The sequence below is a fragment of the Diceros bicornis genome, chromosome 17, assembly GCF_020826845.1.
Source record: "Diceros bicornis minor isolate mBicDic1 chromosome 17, mDicBic1.mat.cur, whole genome shotgun sequence".
NCBI classification, from domain to species: domain Eukaryota; kingdom Metazoa; phylum Chordata; class Mammalia; order Perissodactyla; family Rhinocerotidae; genus Diceros; species Diceros bicornis.
Genome location: NC_080756.1, coordinates 47,441,607 through 47,460,879, shown reverse-complemented (window position 1 = coordinate 47,460,879; position 19,273 = coordinate 47,441,607). Strand labels below are relative to the sequence as shown.

General features: G+C 41.6%; 1 protein-coding gene across 1 annotated transcript in view; it reads right to left on the bottom strand.

Moving 5' to 3' along the window:
- The window catches only part of GRIN2B (glutamate ionotropic receptor NMDA type subunit 2B), a 278,160-nt gene that overhangs the window by 32,980 nt on the left and 225,907 nt on the right, over nt 1-19,273 (bottom strand). Inside the window, exons 4-8 of the mRNA XM_058557590.1 lie at nt 16,319-16,521; nt 15,361-15,532; nt 14,992-15,145; nt 11,537-11,662; nt 8,470-8,699 (exon numbers count right to left, since the gene is read on the bottom strand). Of these exons, the coding sequence (XP_058413573.1) occupies nt 8,470-8,699; nt 11,537-11,662; nt 14,992-15,145; nt 15,361-15,532; nt 16,319-16,521 (885 nt within the window). The remainder of the gene's footprint in view (nt 1-8,469; nt 8,700-11,536; nt 11,663-14,991; nt 15,146-15,360; nt 15,533-16,318; nt 16,522-19,273) is intronic.

The window sequence follows — 19,273 nt, the reverse complement described above, 5'->3', positions numbered from 1 at the left end:
TTCATTTTAGGCCTGATGCCTTTGGCCACATATAAATTTTCATGGCAGCATTAATTTGTCTCAAAGGACTTGAACTTAGTTGCCCAGAAGTGAAACACGAATTCTTAATAAATCCACAACCCAAATGAAGATTTAGTGAGCATATAAAATCTTAGCCCCCTTGTACTAAAACACTTATTTCTAATTTTTGTTTTTAATGAGAGAGAAAAGGATGTTGAAGAACACTTATTTTTCTTTGATGTAAATGAACTTCAGAATGAAGAAATTGCCTTCAACAGTCAGCTAAATGCAATAGCTCTCTGCTCTTAGAACCAGAGACTTGGCTGTAAGTGGATCTGAACTTCCATGGGAGCCCCAGAGCCACTTGCTTTTCCCAACTTGGGCGAGATGGCCTGACTGGGAGAGGCCCCAGATGGAAGCCACACAGATAAATTCAATGATCAGGCCAGTTCCAGGAAGTGCTCACTAGCATCTCCCACTCCCAGAGCACCCGAAGCTTAAGCACAGCATGCCATGCTATGTACATATTTTGATTTTTGTTAACCAGAATTGTTTGTTGCCTATTGCTGGCTTTCATTTGGCGCCAAGTTCAATTAAACTCAGGTGGGGAAATTGTGACTTCATACTCATGCTAGTTTGTATAGTTGCATTTAAAAAAAATTTATGGCTCCAGGAAAGCTTCTATTCCTCCAGCATCTGGCATAGGGACACCTTTCTAAGTAAAGAGGTATACAGAGCAGATCTAGCCCAAGATTGGGTTCTGATGCTTTTTTTTTCTTTTCTTTCTTTCGTCTCTTTCCTTTCTTCCTTTTGTTTCTTCCCTCTTTCCCCCTTTCCTTCCTTCCTTAATTTCATTTTGTTTCATTTCACAAAAAGATGATTCCACTAATATCAGCAGAATGAGACAAAACTTTTTTCTTTTTCCAGGTGAGAAAGACAACTTTCCTCAGATCCACTTTGTAAAACTTATGTTCTATGCACATGGAAAACTTGTGTTCCTTACGCAGCTTTGTAAGTGCCAAGTTCCTAATTACCCAGTCATCTAGTTATCTTTATATAGTTTTGGAGGATGTATATATATATGTGTGTGTGTGTGTGTCTGTACATGTGTGTATATATATATATATGTATACAGATATACACATATACACACATACATACATATATAAGTGTGCATTCCTGTTTAACAAAGAAGGTAACAACAAAAATATGTTCATTAACATGAAGAGAGAGAATACCTGTTTGCCTTTAACGAGAAAAATGTCACCTGAGCTTGATTATCAAAGTCCCTTCCAGTTCTGTGACTAGAACAATACAGCAGAATCCAAAATATGAGAAGGGTGCATTTATAACATTTTCCCCAGAAAAGAGTTGTAAAAGTGATACACCTTACAAAAACATGTCTCTAGCCCCCTTTGAAAATAATATTACTACTAAGAGCAGTTCTAGTAAAAGGTTGTGTGGGAAGTGTGCACACAAATAACCCACTGCATATTGTGAGCAACTAATGGTAATCAGGTTCAAGGACAGAGCAAAAGGGAGCACACAATGACACTTAGGTTTTTTATTGTCTCTCTAAAATTAACCAACATGGAGAAGACTCCCTCTGGGTATAAAACTTGTTTCTGCAAATCTTCAGTGTGACGTAGATCAGTTCTTCTAAGCAAAGGAGATTAGTGAGAAGAGGAATCAAACTGGATCCTGCTGTAAGAAATACCCACTTTAGAAGGTCGAGGCTGGGTGGCTGACAGAGGAGACTGAGATGAGGAGGAGAAGCACCAGAGTCTAGAGGGTACAATGAACTCAGAAGGCAGGTTATAAAAGGAGTCACGAAGGCCCTGTATTAGGTTCCTGTGGCTGCCATAACAAATTACCATGAACTTGGTGCCTTAAAGCAACACAGATTTATGCTCATACAGTTCTAGATACCAGAAGTCCAAAATCAAGGGGTCGGCAGGGCTGTGCTCCCTCCAGAGGTTCTATGGGAGAATCCATTAGTTGTTTTTTCCAGCTTCTGGTGGTTCCAGGCTTTTCTTGTGGCTGCGACACTCCAGTTTCTGCTCTGCCTTCTCAGGGCCTTCTCTTTTTCTGTGTCAAATCTGTCTCTGCCTTCCTCTTATAAGGACACGTCATTGGATTTAGCATCAACCTGGATAATCCAGGATGATCTTATCTTGAGATTCTTAACTTAATTACGTCTGCAAATAAGGTCAACATTCACAAGTTCCAGGGGTCAGGACACGGACATATCTTTTAGGGGGCCACCATTCAACCCACTATAAGCCCCAACAGTATAGCAGAGGTTGGAGGTGAAGAATTCTGTGGGAAGTCACAGAATACCAGGAGGCAGGTGGTCATTCAAGGAGAAGAAGGCAAAGTGAAGCCTGATGCTGTGAAGGGGTACATAAAAAGGAGAGAAAGGAGACTTTGGGGCCCTCCTGGGAGCCCAGTAGTCAACACTGGAGCATCTGTATTCTGGGACTGAGAGGGTGACCACTGCTAAGCCCCATTGGATGCCTCAGTCAAGGCATCCAGTCAAATCAAGAATGGGCTCAGGAATTAATGTTCAAGGGGGCCTGTTGGGGGGACATAAGTCATCCCATTCTCAAATAAAACTAGAGCAGTTGTGAGAGCTGACACTGACTAACAGACCTCAGGTTGCTGAAGACCCAGTGCTTTGTTCTGGAACCGTCTGGATGAAGGCCACCCTGGCAGTAACGAGGGAGGCCCAGTACTTGGGGCAGTAGTCCATGTACAGTATCAGATTGGTTCTGCTAATTAAGAGACAAAGGGGCAGGTGTCCCTTCCCTCACCCACGCATATCCTGTACCTAACATACTCCCAGGGTTTGGGGAGCTTTCTTCTCTTGTCATTTCCTCTGGAACTGCTCTTGACCAGCTGTTACAAGAGGATCAGTTGCTTGACAGATCCAGAGGACTCCCACTCAGTAAATCATACTCTTACAATTTGCTCTGCCACCTGGAGGTCCAGCTCAGGCCTTTATTTCTAGCTCCCTGGCTAGTTAGTCATGCCTGCTTCTTTCCCTAGTAAGCTATTTTTAGTCCAGTATTCCACGGTCTGACCAAGATGTTCTGGGCCAGCACCAGGGTATGACAGATCAGGCTTGAGGTCAGCTGTCTCACACTGGCTTTCAGCCTAAAGTTAATAGGGCAAGGAAAACACATTTGTTCAGTGGAAAGCATGGCCCCATTTCCTCACACATGCTCAAATACATCCAAACATTTCAGTGTAGTTGTGATGTAAATGTGCTTATCACCAGGCTAGTTTTCTTCCAGAATGCATATTTACTTGTTTGCATGTTGGCTTAAAAGTCATACCCTGCCTATATACCAAAAGGATATGAGATGACTTCCTGACCCTGTGGGAATTCTCAGAAACTCAGAGTAATCCTTATTTAGAAAAGCCATGGGGTCTTCATTTAGTTGTTAGAGGGCCACCCTGATTATAACTCCAATGTTGCAGGCCAAGATGGCTGCCTTCATTAACTAGATAAGCACCTTTTCTTTTTTTTTTTTTTGGTGGGGGGATTCCTGAGCTAACGTTTGTTGCCAATCCTCTTCTTTTTGCTGAGGAAGATTGGCCTTGGGCTAACATCCATGCCCATCTTCCTCTACTTTATATGTGGGACGCCTGCCACAGCATTGCTTGATAAGCGGTGCGTAGGTCCGAGCCTGGGATCTGAACCCGCGAACCCCAGACCACCAAAGTGGAGCGCATGAACTTAACCACTACGCCACCAGGCCGGCCCCTAGATAAGCACCTTTTTTAAAGTTAATAAAGTTTTTAAAATTAATAAAGTTCTTGTAGCTCCTTGAGGAAAAGAACTGCAAAATATAATGTGGTATATGTCACATTGGTGGCAGGAATGTGTGACGCAGGATGCAGCCAGATACTCTCGGGAGCCCAATGGCCAGGCAGCAGCCTTCAGTGACCTTTGCAGCCTCTATCTCCCTGCAGGCTTCCTTTACGCCTTCAGTCCATAACTGACCTTTCTTTCTCCTGCTGCCACCCCTTTCCCACCCTCCAACAGTGGCTTAAAGCTCAGGGTCACGATAGGCCCAGGCTAAAGTCAATTTGAGGGCCATTAGCCTGCCCAAGGACTGGAAATCACCACTATTCTCTGTTTAAAGTAACGCCTCTGAAAGACTTATTAAATAAAGTGCAAATGTTAAAATACTATCTAATTATTATGGACCAGTTAATCAGATAGCTCCTTTTTAGTAGAGGAAATAGATCTAACTTGTTAAGCTTTGACAAGGTAGTTGGGGGCTAGGAAGAAAGGAGATTAATTGGAAAAAGCATTGAGAGCTGAACAATCTTTAGGGGCTGTAGGCAGCCAGGAACATTGGAAGGGCAAATTACTTAACCTCTCCAAGCTTCAGTTTCCTCATCTACAAATGAAGATATTAATAGTACCATTACATAAGATAATCTATGTAATGTATTTGGCATTATGCCTGGCTTGTAAGAGCTGAAAAAATGTTAGCAGAGATATTAGTGTTGAATTTATATTACTAATAATGATAATTGTTACCATGGTTACCAATAGTAGTAATAGAAGTAACAGTCATCTTGGTAGTGGTAGTGTACTGTGCCCTGAGAAGGGTTGGGTTAAGTGGAACTGATACAGAGAGTCATTAAATCAGAGAGTATGGAATTAAATGAGAAAGTGGGGGCAGGGGTGTCAATATCAATCCTCAGCTGTGTCATAACTTTGTCTGGGATTAGCTACAAAGGAGACATCCTGGCAAAGTGACTTTAGAGCCACACACACAGGGACTGAAACTTTGGCTCTGTCACTTGATAATGTGGGACTTTAAAGAAGTCACTAAACTTCCCAGAGTCTCAGTGTCCTTATTTGTAAAATGGGAATAATCACACCTGTATGAAGATTATATATATAATATATACATAACATACGCAGTGTACCCACTGCCCAGTAAATATGTCCCCTCCTTTGCCTCGCCAAGCTCTTTCCCCTCCATACTGTGGTTGGAAGACTGCAAAATGAGAAATCCATCTGCACAGGTGAGAAATATGAGAATTAGCATTGTGGGCTCTTCGTTAAGAGAAGAAAGATGTCATCAGCTTCCTTACATCCTCTTCCCACTGGGGGAGCTGATGGAAGGTAGAGTAGGACTGCTAAATGTTAGAACTTGCAGCCATATTTAGTTATAGCATGTAGTGGAATAATTCTAAATTCACTGATGTAATGTGCTACTGCAAAATAGAAGCCATCCAGTTAAAAAGAGCCCTAAAATAGATTTTCATGGAAATTTAACTCTGAAAATTCTGATTTTGTACCTTAACATAAGTGAGATCTGGAAACATTTTTCTGCCATATAATTGAAGATAATTTCTTAAAAATATATAAATTTAATGGCTACAACTATCTTCCCATAATCATTCCAAGATATTTATCATTTGATCTGAGTTATATAGAAGACATATCATTGTGATAGTCAAAATAAGTTTAGGAACATTTCTCCATTTTAAATGTTACTTTCCTTGATGAAAATTTAATTACATTGAAAAAAGAATATTCCAAATCACCTAATTTCTATTCTTAACATTACTGTTTTGACTACTTGACTCTTTTTCTTTTTCTAAATTCACAGAATACACTTCTTTTCATGCGAAATCAGTCCCAAGACTTTGTTTTCTTTAGGTGTTTTGAAGTAAAACTAATAAGAATTTTGACATTTTAAGTGCACTTCCAGAAAACTCTGATTTATATTACTGTTCCTGACACTGATATGCAGTTAGATGTCATTAGTTACTTAAATGTTTTCTATAATTATGTAAATTATGTTGACATTCTCTGGTAGGATGCTTACACTTTACTATTTTGTCATTTGCAAAGTTCTAAAATATATCAGATAACCATTTCAAGCATTTTCAAATTAAACAGCTGTTAAAGGGTTCTTGCTCTCTTGTTGCTTTCTTTGCCTTTAATGTCTTAGTCCACTGCTCTGCATAAGAAGCTCTTAAGTAAATATACATTCTGTCCCCACATATTTTTTTTCAAAAATGACAATAAAGTTATGGTCACTGACCTTGTGGAGCTCATGGTCAGATAGAGGAGATAAGGGACCGGTACAGGTCTACAGATTACTACAGTACAATGTGGAAGACAAGGGTTATGATAAATGTATGAATGATTGCCATGACAGAGGAAAGAATGACTAACTGTCCAGATGAGCCAATGAAAGCTCCACAAATGAAGTGCTCTCTAATCTGGGCCTTGAAGTTTCAGTAGGAGTTTGCTGAGTGAAGAAGTGAGGAGAAAAACATCCCAGGTAGAGGTACAGATAGAGGCATGGTTGGGAAGGATAAGGAGTGAAGGATGCCTAGAATGTAGGATGCAAGAACGTAAGCATTGGCTGATGAGACAAGAGCTGGAACACATTGGGAACCATTTGAAAAAGCTTTGAAAACCACATCTGAATAAAGCCACATCTTTACTCTATAAGCAATGGAGTCACTGAATTCTTTAAGCAAAGAATTGATGGGATCCAACTTTTCAGAACATAACCAACAAGGTGTGGAGGACAGACAGGTACATAGCCTCTCTGGTTTAAGCAGCCTAGAATGATACGTTCTTTCAAAAACACAGAAGGGAAAACCATCTCCCTCCATCTCAATTATGCCTAGTTCAAATGGAAAATCATTTCATTGTTGCCGAGTAGCCCATGAGGGTATGAGAAAGATAAATACAGTGTCCTAAGCAATTCTCAGAGACATTTGAAGAAAACAATGTGACCAATATGGTAGATTCCTGCTTAACAGCCCAGAGCCCCAGGAAGGGTTGTGGCCCACCACACCTCTACCATGTTATTTATTGCATGGCACCATGGTCCTGCCGTACTCTGTGTGGGGACACGATCCACCACACCTCTGCCATGTCCTGATGTGAGGACATGGTCTACTATACCTCTGAAAAATCCACATGGGGGGACATGGTCTATCACGCTTCTGCCACATTCATGTTTTAGGATGGGCATGGTCCACCTCAGCCATGCCATATCCAAGTATGGAGTCCTGAGGAAGTAGTTGTTCTTAGGCCCACTACTGCCCAGGTTACGGAAATAGGCACAAAACGTAGTGGTTGTAACAGGAGATGAAGAGAGATGTCTAAGGCAAATTTTCTGCGAGGATCGTAATGATGAAGGAAGGATACTGACAAAGGAACAAAGAGAGGGAGAAAGGTTTATGTGAATAAATGCATAATAAATCATGTGTTAGAAGAGAGAAGTATAAAAAAAGCTTAAAAATAAGGGAGAAGGAAATACTAGAGAGGGAATCTTTAATAAAATAAGGAAGAAAAATAAAGTAAAAAGGAAGACAAATCAGAGAAAGAGAAAATATGAAGAGAAAGTATGAAACATAGTGAATGATCGTATATGTATACAGATCTCTTCCTTTTCACTTTTCTCAAACCATTTTCTAAGTGTTTAAAGTTTTATCTTGGGGAAACCTAACCCATGTGATAAGTCATTAACTATCTGACCTATCTGGTCTAAACATACATCAGTCTATATTTCGTAGCTTCATCCTGGGGGAAAGGGTTGGAAATCACATTTTCTAAATCTTAAGGAACCATAGAGTAGGAAATTTGTTGTAAGAGAAAATCTCCAGAATTATTGTGAGATTTCCATGAGCTTTACTGGACACTCTATTAAGGTAGCTCCTATCACTAGTCTTAAACCATTGCACTTATCATGGTTTCAGGAGACAGAGCTCCCACAGAAACTGTGATGCTTCCGGCAGACCTCTAGAATCAGATGTATTTAGAATGGGTTTTGCACATCCTCACCCAGAAAAGATGGAAACCAGCAGATACTTTCCTTCCTCTCTCAACTGCACAGGCCAGCAGGGAGGCCTGCAACTGGTATGGGGGCAACCCATTCATCAGCACCACACAGGGCAATCAATAAAGTTAAATAGCAGTTACTTCTCTTCAGGACACAAGGGGAACAACCCTCCTGCTCAGCCCTGGGAATACACGAGCGTGCAGAGGAACAAAGGGAGAGCCCACAGCCAAACACCACTGGGAGGAAAATGAAGGCCATAATGGGCCAGTGCCCTCCGTGTAGGCGCATGGGGCGGCCCTCTAATAACACGCCAAATGGGCAGGCCTGTGCTGATAGGTCACCCAAGCATACTCTACAAGAGGTACCCTGTACTCAGAAAGCCGCTGACATACTAAGCCCCTTATTTGCAGCCCAGGGCATACCTGTGACAACCTTTCACAAATCAGAAGGCAAATGTGAAGTGGTATTATTTCAATAGGGAAACTGAATTTTGCTCCCATGTCCCAATTTAAGTAAACACAAGAAAGAACTGTCGATTCTAAAGATTTAGAAAATTAACAGGTTCATGAGAACTTTTGAGTATGGGTCAGAATAATATTGAGGGAAAGATGGAAGTTTCAAATGGTTCTCTTACCTTTTTGTCACTCAGGCCAGAAACCTGGTCCACATACTCCTCCTGGATCATGAAGGCAGCTAAATTGGCAGTATAGCTGGCCAGGAAGATGACAGCAAAGAAGGCCCACACGGACACCATGATCTTGGAGGTGGTTCCCTTTGGGTTCTGCACAGGTACGGAGTTGTTAAACACCAGACCCCAGAGTAACCAAATAGCTTTGCCGATGGTGAAAGATGGGCCACCTGGCTCTGGCATGATGAAAAGACAAAGACAGAAAGTTAAGATAGACTCACTCATTCTATTTAAACCTACAAGTACACAAAGCTGGTAAGTTCCTGCTCAGACCAGGAAACCCTTCAACTAAGACCCAGCCCTTTCATAGAGCTTTTTTTTTTTTTGTGAGGAGATCAGCCCTGAGCTAACATCCGCCAATCCTCCTCTTTTTTTTGCTGAGGAAGACGGCCCTGGGCTAACATCTGTGCCTATCTTCCTCCACTTTATATGGGACGCCGCCACAGCATGGCTTACCAAGCAGTGCGTCGGTGCGCGCCCGGGATCCGAACCAGCGAACCCCGGGGCGCCGCAGCGGAGCGCGCGCACTTAACCGCTTGCGCCACCGGCCCGGCCCCTCATAGAGCTTTTTAATTTGAGAACTTGTGCCTCTTTTCTCCTGGGACTCTCAGGAAGGCAGAAGAGCGTTCTCTAGGAGAAAAACCAGAGGCCTGGGTTGTGTGCGGGATCTTGCTCCAACTAATAGCCATGACTCAGCCAGAGAACTGGAGGTGCCAGCTTCCTGCCCTATGTATACAAGACCCCCAAGATCACATCAAAATTGAATAACAAGTGGAACTATCCCACCCTAGTCACACTTGTGTCCTTATTACTGTTGTTCCTAAAATTTATACTCGTCTCTATCAAGAAAGCGTTGCAACTTCCAAAAAGGTCAGCAAGAACTGTGTGGGGTCTTTTTCTAAAATCGTCATAGACCTCCTCCAATTTTATTCACACTGATGATAGCTGGCTCTGAATGCACTTTATCCTGAATTTTCTTTAGCTTCTAGCACTTAGCACTAAATGTTTCAAAGACAACTTTGACCTCACTCCAAAGCCAACACCTCCCAACTGGTTTCCTACAGTAGTAGCTTCTGTGTAAAAGAATATCAGGAAGCCCAAAGAGAAAGTCATAGATCCCTGGCTTTGCCACACATATCTGAGGGCAAAAGCCAGGCTGTCTTTGACTGTCCTCCATCCAACCTTTACACAGATAGTTCCAGGGCTTCTGCCCATGAATTTATAGTGACTTCAATGCTTTCTCTGCTTGGCGATGGCGAAACCTTGCCCGATGTCTGGGTCTGGGTGTAGCCCCTCCACTGCAGAAATGAACATCTGCCACACAGTTTACAACACATTAGCAGAGGTCTTATGATGCTATCTGTGATCCTGACGGCATCTGCTCATCCAACTAAATCATCAGTGACTACACAAGTCAAGTCTAATATCTAACTGTGCACACACATCTGTGCATGTGAACTTTATTTCATGGAACAGATGTGTAACTCAAAAGTTGTTTATAAATCAAAGTTTTGTACATTGTAAAATGCCCCAAGGAGACTTGATATTCAAAGTGGCCCCACGTCGATTTCCTTTGTGAAGACAAGCATCCTTTGGTAAAGTGAGTAATAGTAAGCCCTTGCTCTGAATTTTGTGTCTGGATTTTTCTCCTTGATTTTCTTCAAGGTTAGGCGAGGGCACACACTAGCTTTAGTTCTCAACATTGTCAACATATGTATGTACTCGTGTGCTTCTCGCATGTTTCATTTGTTACTAATGCCTGTTAGGATGGCGAGTAGGTCATGGCTTCTGGAAGACCCTTTGGCACAAGTGGAAAGCCCCCTGACTATACCATATTGTGGAGACATTCAAACTTCCGCCTCAGAATGTACAGACCAAATAAGAAGGTAGGTCTGCACCTGGAAATACTTCAGTGTGGTGGTGGTTCACAGCTTGGACTGTGAATTCAACAGAAGCACTAGGGCAGCTTTCACAAAATATTGCTGCCTGGCACCATCCCCAGAGATTCTTATTAAATTGGTGTGGGGTGGGGTGGTTATTCTAATATGCAACCAAGGTAGAGAACACTATTTTGAAACATACAATGGTCCAAGCTCCACTCTGGACTTAGTGAATCAGAATATTAGAAAATGAGGTCCACGTACCTTTGTCTTGTAAATCCCCCACAGATAATTCTAATGTGTAGCTGGGGTTAAGAATCTTTCATCTTAGAGGCAGAATTCCAGGATAAAGCTCACATTATGGATGGGAGAAGACCCAGGGAAGGTGGAATATTTCCTAATCCTGGGGTTCTCAGGAAGTTTTGGAGGCGCTATTTACAAGGATCCTAGGGCCCCCTTCAGAAATCTAGTAGACTTTTTGTGGAGCCTCATAAATGCCACAAACAAACGGGCAGTCCTTACATCTCTGGACCTACCTAGCCAGGAAATTGGACTGCCCCCACTAGTAGCTGTGAGTGAGAATTGGTCTCTCCTGGCCATTTTATTTCTAACACTCAACTCCTATACTCCCTGGCAGAGGGATTTGAGCAAGGACACATGATTTGGAGATCATGTATCTCAGTGATGATCTTTTGGCTGTGGAGAGCTCTGCTAGCCACAACTACCCTGCATACACCCTGCGGCAGCCTATTTTTCCTTATTCTTAATACATGGGTATAATCTGCCTTGTTAGTCTATCTGTTCAGACAGACTGCTAATAGCCTAAGGTTATCAAAACAGTTTCTCTGACATGTTTATCCCACACATACCTACTGCCAGCTATCCTCTCATTTACTGAGGGGTAGAACTAGGCTTGGGGTCAGGCTTGTGCCAGGGAGGGGACATACAGATTCAAACTAACATCTTAATTGGGGTATTACTAGTGAGTCACCAAGCTGATGACATAGAAGGCTGAGGGTTCATTTTCAGAAATGGATAAGTTAGGGAGGAGGCAGACAGCAAATGAAGGTTATAGAAATACGGAAGTGAGAATAAGAAAAATGTAGAAATGCAATGATTGCAGCTGGCCTTACCTCTGCCATCAGCAAGGCACCTGTTATAACCCACAGGGCTGAAGTACTCAAAGACAAAGACAGCCACGGCTGAGACGATGAGCAGCATCACAAACATCATAACCCATACGTCAGCACTGAATGGCTCTGGGGAAGGAAAAGAAAGCAGTGTTCAGGGTTAAAACAGACAACAAACAGATTCTGATTAACTCACGTATTCATTCACTCATGCAACATGTATTTTTGGGGGAAACAAACCACAAGTACGTGCACCCCTTCAGAGAGCCAGGGCCTGGGTGAGGGAGGAATAAGAGGCTGTGCCTGAGTGGCTCCATTCCCTTGATGGGCATGTCAAAGTTTATTTTCTTTCAAACACTTAAGAAGAAACAGCCTCTTGCTTGTGAACTTTTTAAGATTGTAGAGATAGTTTCTGCCATTACTAGACCAGTATCTGGGTCTTTTGGTAAATGGTGCAACTGGAAGAAGTTCGGATATGGAATAAATGAATCATATTGGACTGGCTCTTGGTATATGCTCTCATCTATATGGCCACATCACACAGTGGAGACCTGGAAAAGCTTTCCCCAATGCTTCTGAGCCTTGCGGGAAAACTCATTCTCAACAGACTCATTTACTATTTCAGGCTTGATTTGGTTCAGTAATAATTACATACAATGAATAACTCCCTTGCCCCCTTGCCTCACTTCTCTTCAACTTCCCAGCCTAGATTTACTTTTTTCAAGTCACTTTGATGTGGTATGTTTTATTAGACATTATTAGGGTGTGACAATAGAAGTCAATGTTAAAAAAAAATCCATCTACATTGAATATCAGTATCTACAGCAGTGGGAATTTAGCAGGTGACAAGGGAACATGCTTCACTGTACTTAACAAAACAACCACAAGCTATTCTCTATCACCAGGTGACAGGGTTGATGGGATAAGACCAGGCAAAACAGAAAGAATGTTCTACACATGCTTTCTTTAATTTGTTTAATCATTTGTGCTCAATCTCTTCCTGTTGCTCTAAATCTCTCTGTCTTAGAGGTATCCAGAAATTAAACACTATATTCCAGGAGCCATCTCTCTGAAGGCCTACAAAAAGGGACAATCGCTATTCTGTCCCATGATACCATGCTCCCTCAATTGTGTCTCAAAATAGTTCTGGCCTTTTAAGCTATCACATCACATTGTAAACTCATAACTAAGTGAATTAACATGCTGTTTTTTTTCCATCTTCCAGATTGTTAATAAAAATGAAGTTGAAAAAGGGAAAAAACTGACTGGAAATTAGAAAATATTTTCTTACTTGAAACCTACTTTACTTTTGAACTTTCAAGGGAATTATAACGTCATCACTTAATCAATTTAAAAAGGACCTTGATAAGGCACACAGCAACTGTAAAATGAAAACATTTCAGTGGCAGCCAGAGGTGCCAGGGCAGATGGGACAGTTCAAAGCCTCTACATGGTAGAGTGGAGAAAACCTCTCCTCCTTGGCTCTCAGTGATTGCAATCCTACCCTGATCTCACTTTTGTCTAAGATTAGGGAATAACTGAGTAAAAGCATCATACCTGTGCTTTCTTCCCCCCCACTGAGCCCAGGGCAAACTTTCTCTATGCAAAATACAACAAACATTTGTATCAGTCTTTACAGTTTAGAAACTATCTTCACCACATATTTTATATAATCTTTGTAATGACCCTTTGATTATGGCATTACCGTATATGTTTTACAGAGGAGTAAACTAAGACTCAGAGGTCAAGGTCCTTTCCAAGTTTATACTCAGAAAGTGGCCAGGCCAGGTTATAATCTGAGTCCTCTAGAGCAAAAGTCTGTGTTTTCTCATTGTATGATACCACTTGTTAGTTTCTGTCCTCCACACTGGTTCCTGATTTAGGAGTTGAGCTCTGAAATGGCCCCATGTGTACTAGAACACAGGCTTGGAAGGCTGCCACATCTGGGCTTGAATCCTGGATCTGCCAGTTACTAGCAGAGAGAGTACTGGAAAATTGCTTAACATGTCTAAGATTCAGTTTTCTAAGGCATAAAATGGGTATAATAATAGTATCAGTAAGATAACATAACCAAAGGATGTACAATAATGCCTGACACACCACACAGTAGGTGTTCAATAAATGTTGGCTTCTCTTACCCCTGTAATTAACTGTTCTTCCTCCAAACACACACACACACACACACACACACACACACACACACACACACACACACATACCATGCCTGGCATATTTATGTCATTGTAGGACTATACTGATGCATCACTGGCTCTTCCAGTCCAGAAGTTAAGGTTAGCGCTATGCTGACAGGGGTGGAGTCAGAATGTAGTTTTGTTTGTATCTCTTAATGTTTCAAGTATCCTTGTAAAGGAAAAAAGCAAACAAAATACATAAAGCTGCTATGAGGATTAATGCATATAGTGTGTGCTATCTAAATTTCACATAAATTTGGCAGGGCCAGAATTTGCTTCACTGTGAGTAAGAAGGTTAGCTGACAAACCTGAGTAATTTATAGAAAAATTCTAAGGAAACTACAACTCTACATTGTAGTGCATTAATTGAATAATTCTCCCACAGATAGAGCTTAAAGAAATGTTAGTCACTGTCTATTACAATATCCTCGTGAAAAAAATGTTCATGTCCTTTAGAGAGATTGTGACTCGTCCAAGGGCTTACAGCTTGTTTACGTCCAAACCAGGCTTCCTGTCTCCCAGCCCAGTTTTCTGTTTTCAAGGTGACATTTTATTTTCCAACCCCTTGCTCTCACAGCCCCTATAAAAAATATGGGGTATGAGCTCATGAAAGACCTCATCTAATTGAAATCTTGGCCTTCTCTCGCTCGGTCTTATATCATATCTAAGGCTTTTGACATTTACCTGGTGCTAGAGAGTGGGGAAGTACAGAATGGTAGGGGGAAGGATGGGGTGGGGAGGGAGGAAGAATCAGATCAGCTTTATCTGGCAAAGCCTCAAACAATTCATGTGAAAACAGAAAATCTTTTTTGGTAGCACTGAGCTCAATTCTTGAAGATAATTAAAAATAAATAGGTATTTCAAAGATATCCAGAATTAGAAATTATTAAAGCAAGAAGCAGCCTCAGATTAGCTAGTCGAAATGCCTTCTTCTATGGATGAGGAAACTGAGTCCCAGGATGGAGCAAATTTGCTCAAGGTCAAATGATGAGTAGGTGGCAGGAATGGGACTAAGTAGGACCCTTGATTACCAGTCCAGCACTGTTTTCTTATAGGTATCATGCCTTCCTATTTTTAGGGGGTATTCTTCTGTTTTCATGTTGGAGGATAATCAATTTTGAAATTCCCAAAGTGAAATCCCTGGCTGAGTTAAGCTCCTAGCAAACCATCTCCTGGATGAACAGCCATGTGCTCCTTCACTTGTTCCTCATTCCATCTACCCATCCTTATGTCCATTTCCTTCACACCTGCAAGCACATCACTTACCTAAGAAGGCAGATGGTGAGACGGTCCCATTGCTGCGTGACACCATGACACTGATGCCAGTCTCTATGAAGGGCACAGAGAAGTCGACCACTTCGGATCGTTCCTCATTGATGGTGAGCGATCCCACTGCCATATACGCCCTCTTCATGACCACCTGGAGAGAAAGGTGCAATGCTCCAATTAGAACATTCAGGAAGGTGAGGGGCCATCACCAGGAAAATACAGCCCTGCAGTGGTTTTCTGTAGTGGGAACAGTAAATTCTCTTTACTATTCTATATTTCTAAAATTTGTAAAATGAGCATTTTTTAATATTTAAATGAAACAAAATAAATAAAAGATAGAGATGGCCCTTAATTCCTGACACTCACCTCTCCTATCATACCATTCCAAGTTCCATTGATTTTCTTCCCATGCTTGCCATTGGTAACCAGGTAAAGATCATAGGTGAACTTCACAGATTTAGAAATTTTCTTAAGGATGTCAATACAGAACCCCTTGCAGCATTTTTTAATGTAACCAGGCTCCTCATCTGTTTTATTCCTAACCAGTTAAAGAAACAAAAGACAAAAACAAGGCTTTATGCAAGAGGCAAAATAATACCCTTTGCCGTTAAAACTCCAACCCAAAATCAGGCCCCCTTCACAGTTCTGTACAATACATATTAGACCTGAGTGAGGAGATAAATCAGACCACAGAACTCCAATTCTCTCATTATCTCATCACACTGAACCATGTTTTCTCACAATTTTTAATGCTCCTTTGAGGTATAATATACATTGGGAAAGTGCGCACATCCTAAGGGTTCAGTTGGATAATTTTCACACACTGAACCCACCCATTTAACCAGCACCCAAATCCAGATACAGAAAAGTTATTAGCACCTTAGAGGCCTCTTGTTCTCTCTTCTAGGCACTTTCTACCCTCACCAATAAGAACCATTATCCTGACTTCTAACAACATAGATTAGTTTTACCTATTCCCCAAAATGCTTAAGTCTCAAAATTTCAGGACATGCTGGCCCTAGAAAACATATTTCAACTCCAATATAAACTTAAATCTCCATAAACTTGAGGTCCTGGTCATTGAGACCAGGCGAGGCCAAAGAAACATTAGCATAGTTAGCAGTAATTCTCCAAGGTGGTGATCTAGACAGAACAGACATCAGACCACAAGGATGCCAGTAATTCCATTGCTCAACAGTAAATGAAAATCAGACATGGTGCCCAATTCATTCTATGCCTCAGGCCCCAGGCCAGCCAGGTGCTAACAGCCGGGTTAAATCCAACTATCCCATGCCACCCAGAGCCACTGGGAAAGGTGCCGTACTCAGAGACTATGCGTTTTTGGCAGGGGACTGTGTTCCTCATGCAGGTTCCACTCAGAGGGTCCACACTTTCCACAATGACAAATGGGGCCTCCTCCAGGGTTACAATACTCAGATGGTCATCCTCCTGCTCTTCTGTCTCAGGACACATTCGGGGCCACACGTAGTACTTCATCTGCAGGGACTTGTCTTTCCACTTCCCCACCTGCACAGGGGTAAACAAAAGACTCAGAAACCACTGGGAGACACCTTAGCAGCCTGTCCTAATATCACCCAGGAAGCTGTAAAGCAAAGGCAAACAGATGCAGATATTGTACATAGGCGAGAGAAGAATACTTTTTAAGCCATATGCTCAAAATGAGACTACTGTGTCCAAATCTAAGGAAGGTAACATATTCATTTACTCACCCACTTACCAAATATTAAAAGAGGACCTACTATGTGCTGGGCACCATGCTAAGTCCCATAGCTCAAAGAAGCATCATTCTGCCCTTGATCAAGCTCACACTGAGTGAAGGAGTCAGAGATGTAATCAAATGTATACAGTGCTGTGGTAAGCACTAAAACTGAAGCCTGTACCAAGTGCTGGGAGGATGCCAGTTTCCTGCCTGTGTGGCTGTCGGTTTTTTCTACTTAACTGTAACAAGGAGCATGATAGTGAGAGCAGCAAATAGCTTTGGAAAGGTCAACAGAATGACTGAAGCCAATGAGCCAGAAGGATGTGTTTTGGTTTGTAACAGAGGTCCAGTGGGAAGCCATGTGCAGAACTGGGTAGATCTGAATTGGAATAAAATGATAAGCCAGGATTAAAGAATATGGACACAGTTTGGCTAGAGAAAGGAGTGCTGTTGGGCTGGTGATGAACCCCACGGGAGATTGAGCAGATAGGTACCTACTGGGCTGGGTGGCAGCCCTGGGATGAATCATATAGGTCTCTCTGTGAGCTGCCACATATGGCCACACAGGCTGTGTGTCCCAACTTCAGAGAGCACCATTCACACGTACTCTAATGTGAAAGGTGGGTGCCCCTGGAATCAGGCACATGGTGCTCCTGCTGCCAATCATCAGAAGAAATGTGTGGTTCCATTATCTTCAGAAGAGCCATTCATTCCTGTTTTTATAATAGAATCTACATGACTTTGTTGGTGAGTTCTTGTTCTCACTCTATCATTGAGTTTACTGAAGAAAGAGCAAACACCTTTTAATTTTCTATAACGGAACATCTTCAATTATCACAAGGAATTATGGATTGCAATCTCCTGCATTTTCTTAATTTATAATTTCCTCCATACAGCAACGCAAATTAGCACAGGTGAGGCACCAGGACTACAAAACTACTTAATTTATTAACTACAAAAATCAATAGGGAGCAAAAAAAATGACAGTACTTACTAAGTTTTCAAGCAAATAGGCTTAGATTTCCATATTAATACAAAACCAAAATTCCCTCTTTCTTTGTTTCAGCTTTTGTCTACACTTAGATTTCTACCCGGTGCCTCCCTAGGTGTGGTTTGTACCTCCTTCCAACCTGTCTAGTAAGTGCTGCCTACTTCTATGCCCAAATTAGGTCTGTACAGCCACTGACCTTATTTTATTGCATCACTATAACATGGACAGTGGCTTGGTGTCCTGGGCTACCTTGTTTGGCATTAACCCTGAAGCTAGTTTTCTTCCAAGTACATAAACCATATTTCACTTCTGTATTTCGAATTACACACTGAACCAAATGTTTGCTTTCCTTTGTATGTATAGTCTTCTCTGTATAGTTGGTCCTGATTTTGGTGCAAGTCTGTTTTTCTTCATATTGCTAAGACTACTGATTTCTAAAGCAGAAATGTCCAAATAGCTTCCCAGCCATGTGGAGATATTGCCTTCTGCCAGTGATTAGGAGGAGGTGGGCTTGGGGGAGGGGAGACCCTGCCCTGAGGGCCCATGATGTTGGGTCACCTCCATCTCCATCTCCAAGCAGCCCTATCTACCCTAGTGGCCAAATTGTTCTTATTTTCTGTGTGTTCAATGATTTGAAAAAGGTTGGAAAGCTCAAAAGTACCTATTTTAATTTATTTTTTCACTCTTATCATCTTCCCCCAATAGTTCCTTTGGAATTTCTTCTTTTAAATCCAAATTTATTCTCTCCCATCTTTATAGCTACTAGCCTAGTCCAGAAGTCCAGCAGCCCATTCTGGGATTCTTGCTGGAAACTTCGAACCTCACATAAGGTTCCCCCTGGAGTCCACTGTTGACACTGCTGACAGATGGCTCTTAAAACATCACTTTGTCACATAATCCCTATTCAAGAATTTCAACAACCTCCCACTGCCCTCAAATTGTGTCCAAACTTCTCACCTAGGTAGTCAAGGTCTGTGCATGGCCCAATCTACCTTGATATAGCTAACTTCACTATTTTGAAACATGAATCATTTGTTCAAGTTGGAAAAGGAAGTTGTTGGTATTGGGAGCTAATATAGGTTAATCAGGAACAGGTTTCAACAAGCTCGCTGCATTTTTTTTTTTTCTGATAGACTTACTATATCTGTGAAACAAAAATGCTACAGACATAGCATTTTGGCAAAGTTTTTCATGACACCCTTGTGAACAAGACAGAATATAATATAGATTATTGTATACTTTGATAGATTTGAAAGGACTTTAAAATCCATATCCATAAAAAGATTATTTAATGAATCAATGCCAACATGGAAACAGGTCTCTAGTGACATGATGTCAGGAGATTCTGTTCTTAGAAGTGACCTGGATAGTATTTCAGAAAACAAAACAGAAGTTGTGCTCTCAAAACTGCAACTAACACTAAGCTAGAAAGGATAGAAAATAAACTGCACTGCAGAATCAAGGGTGGAAGGGATGTGAATTAATTGGAATAATGGATTGAACCAAACGGAATGAAATTTAACACTATTTCTGCTTAAAGTATAGGATTTAGATTTTTAAAAAAGCAA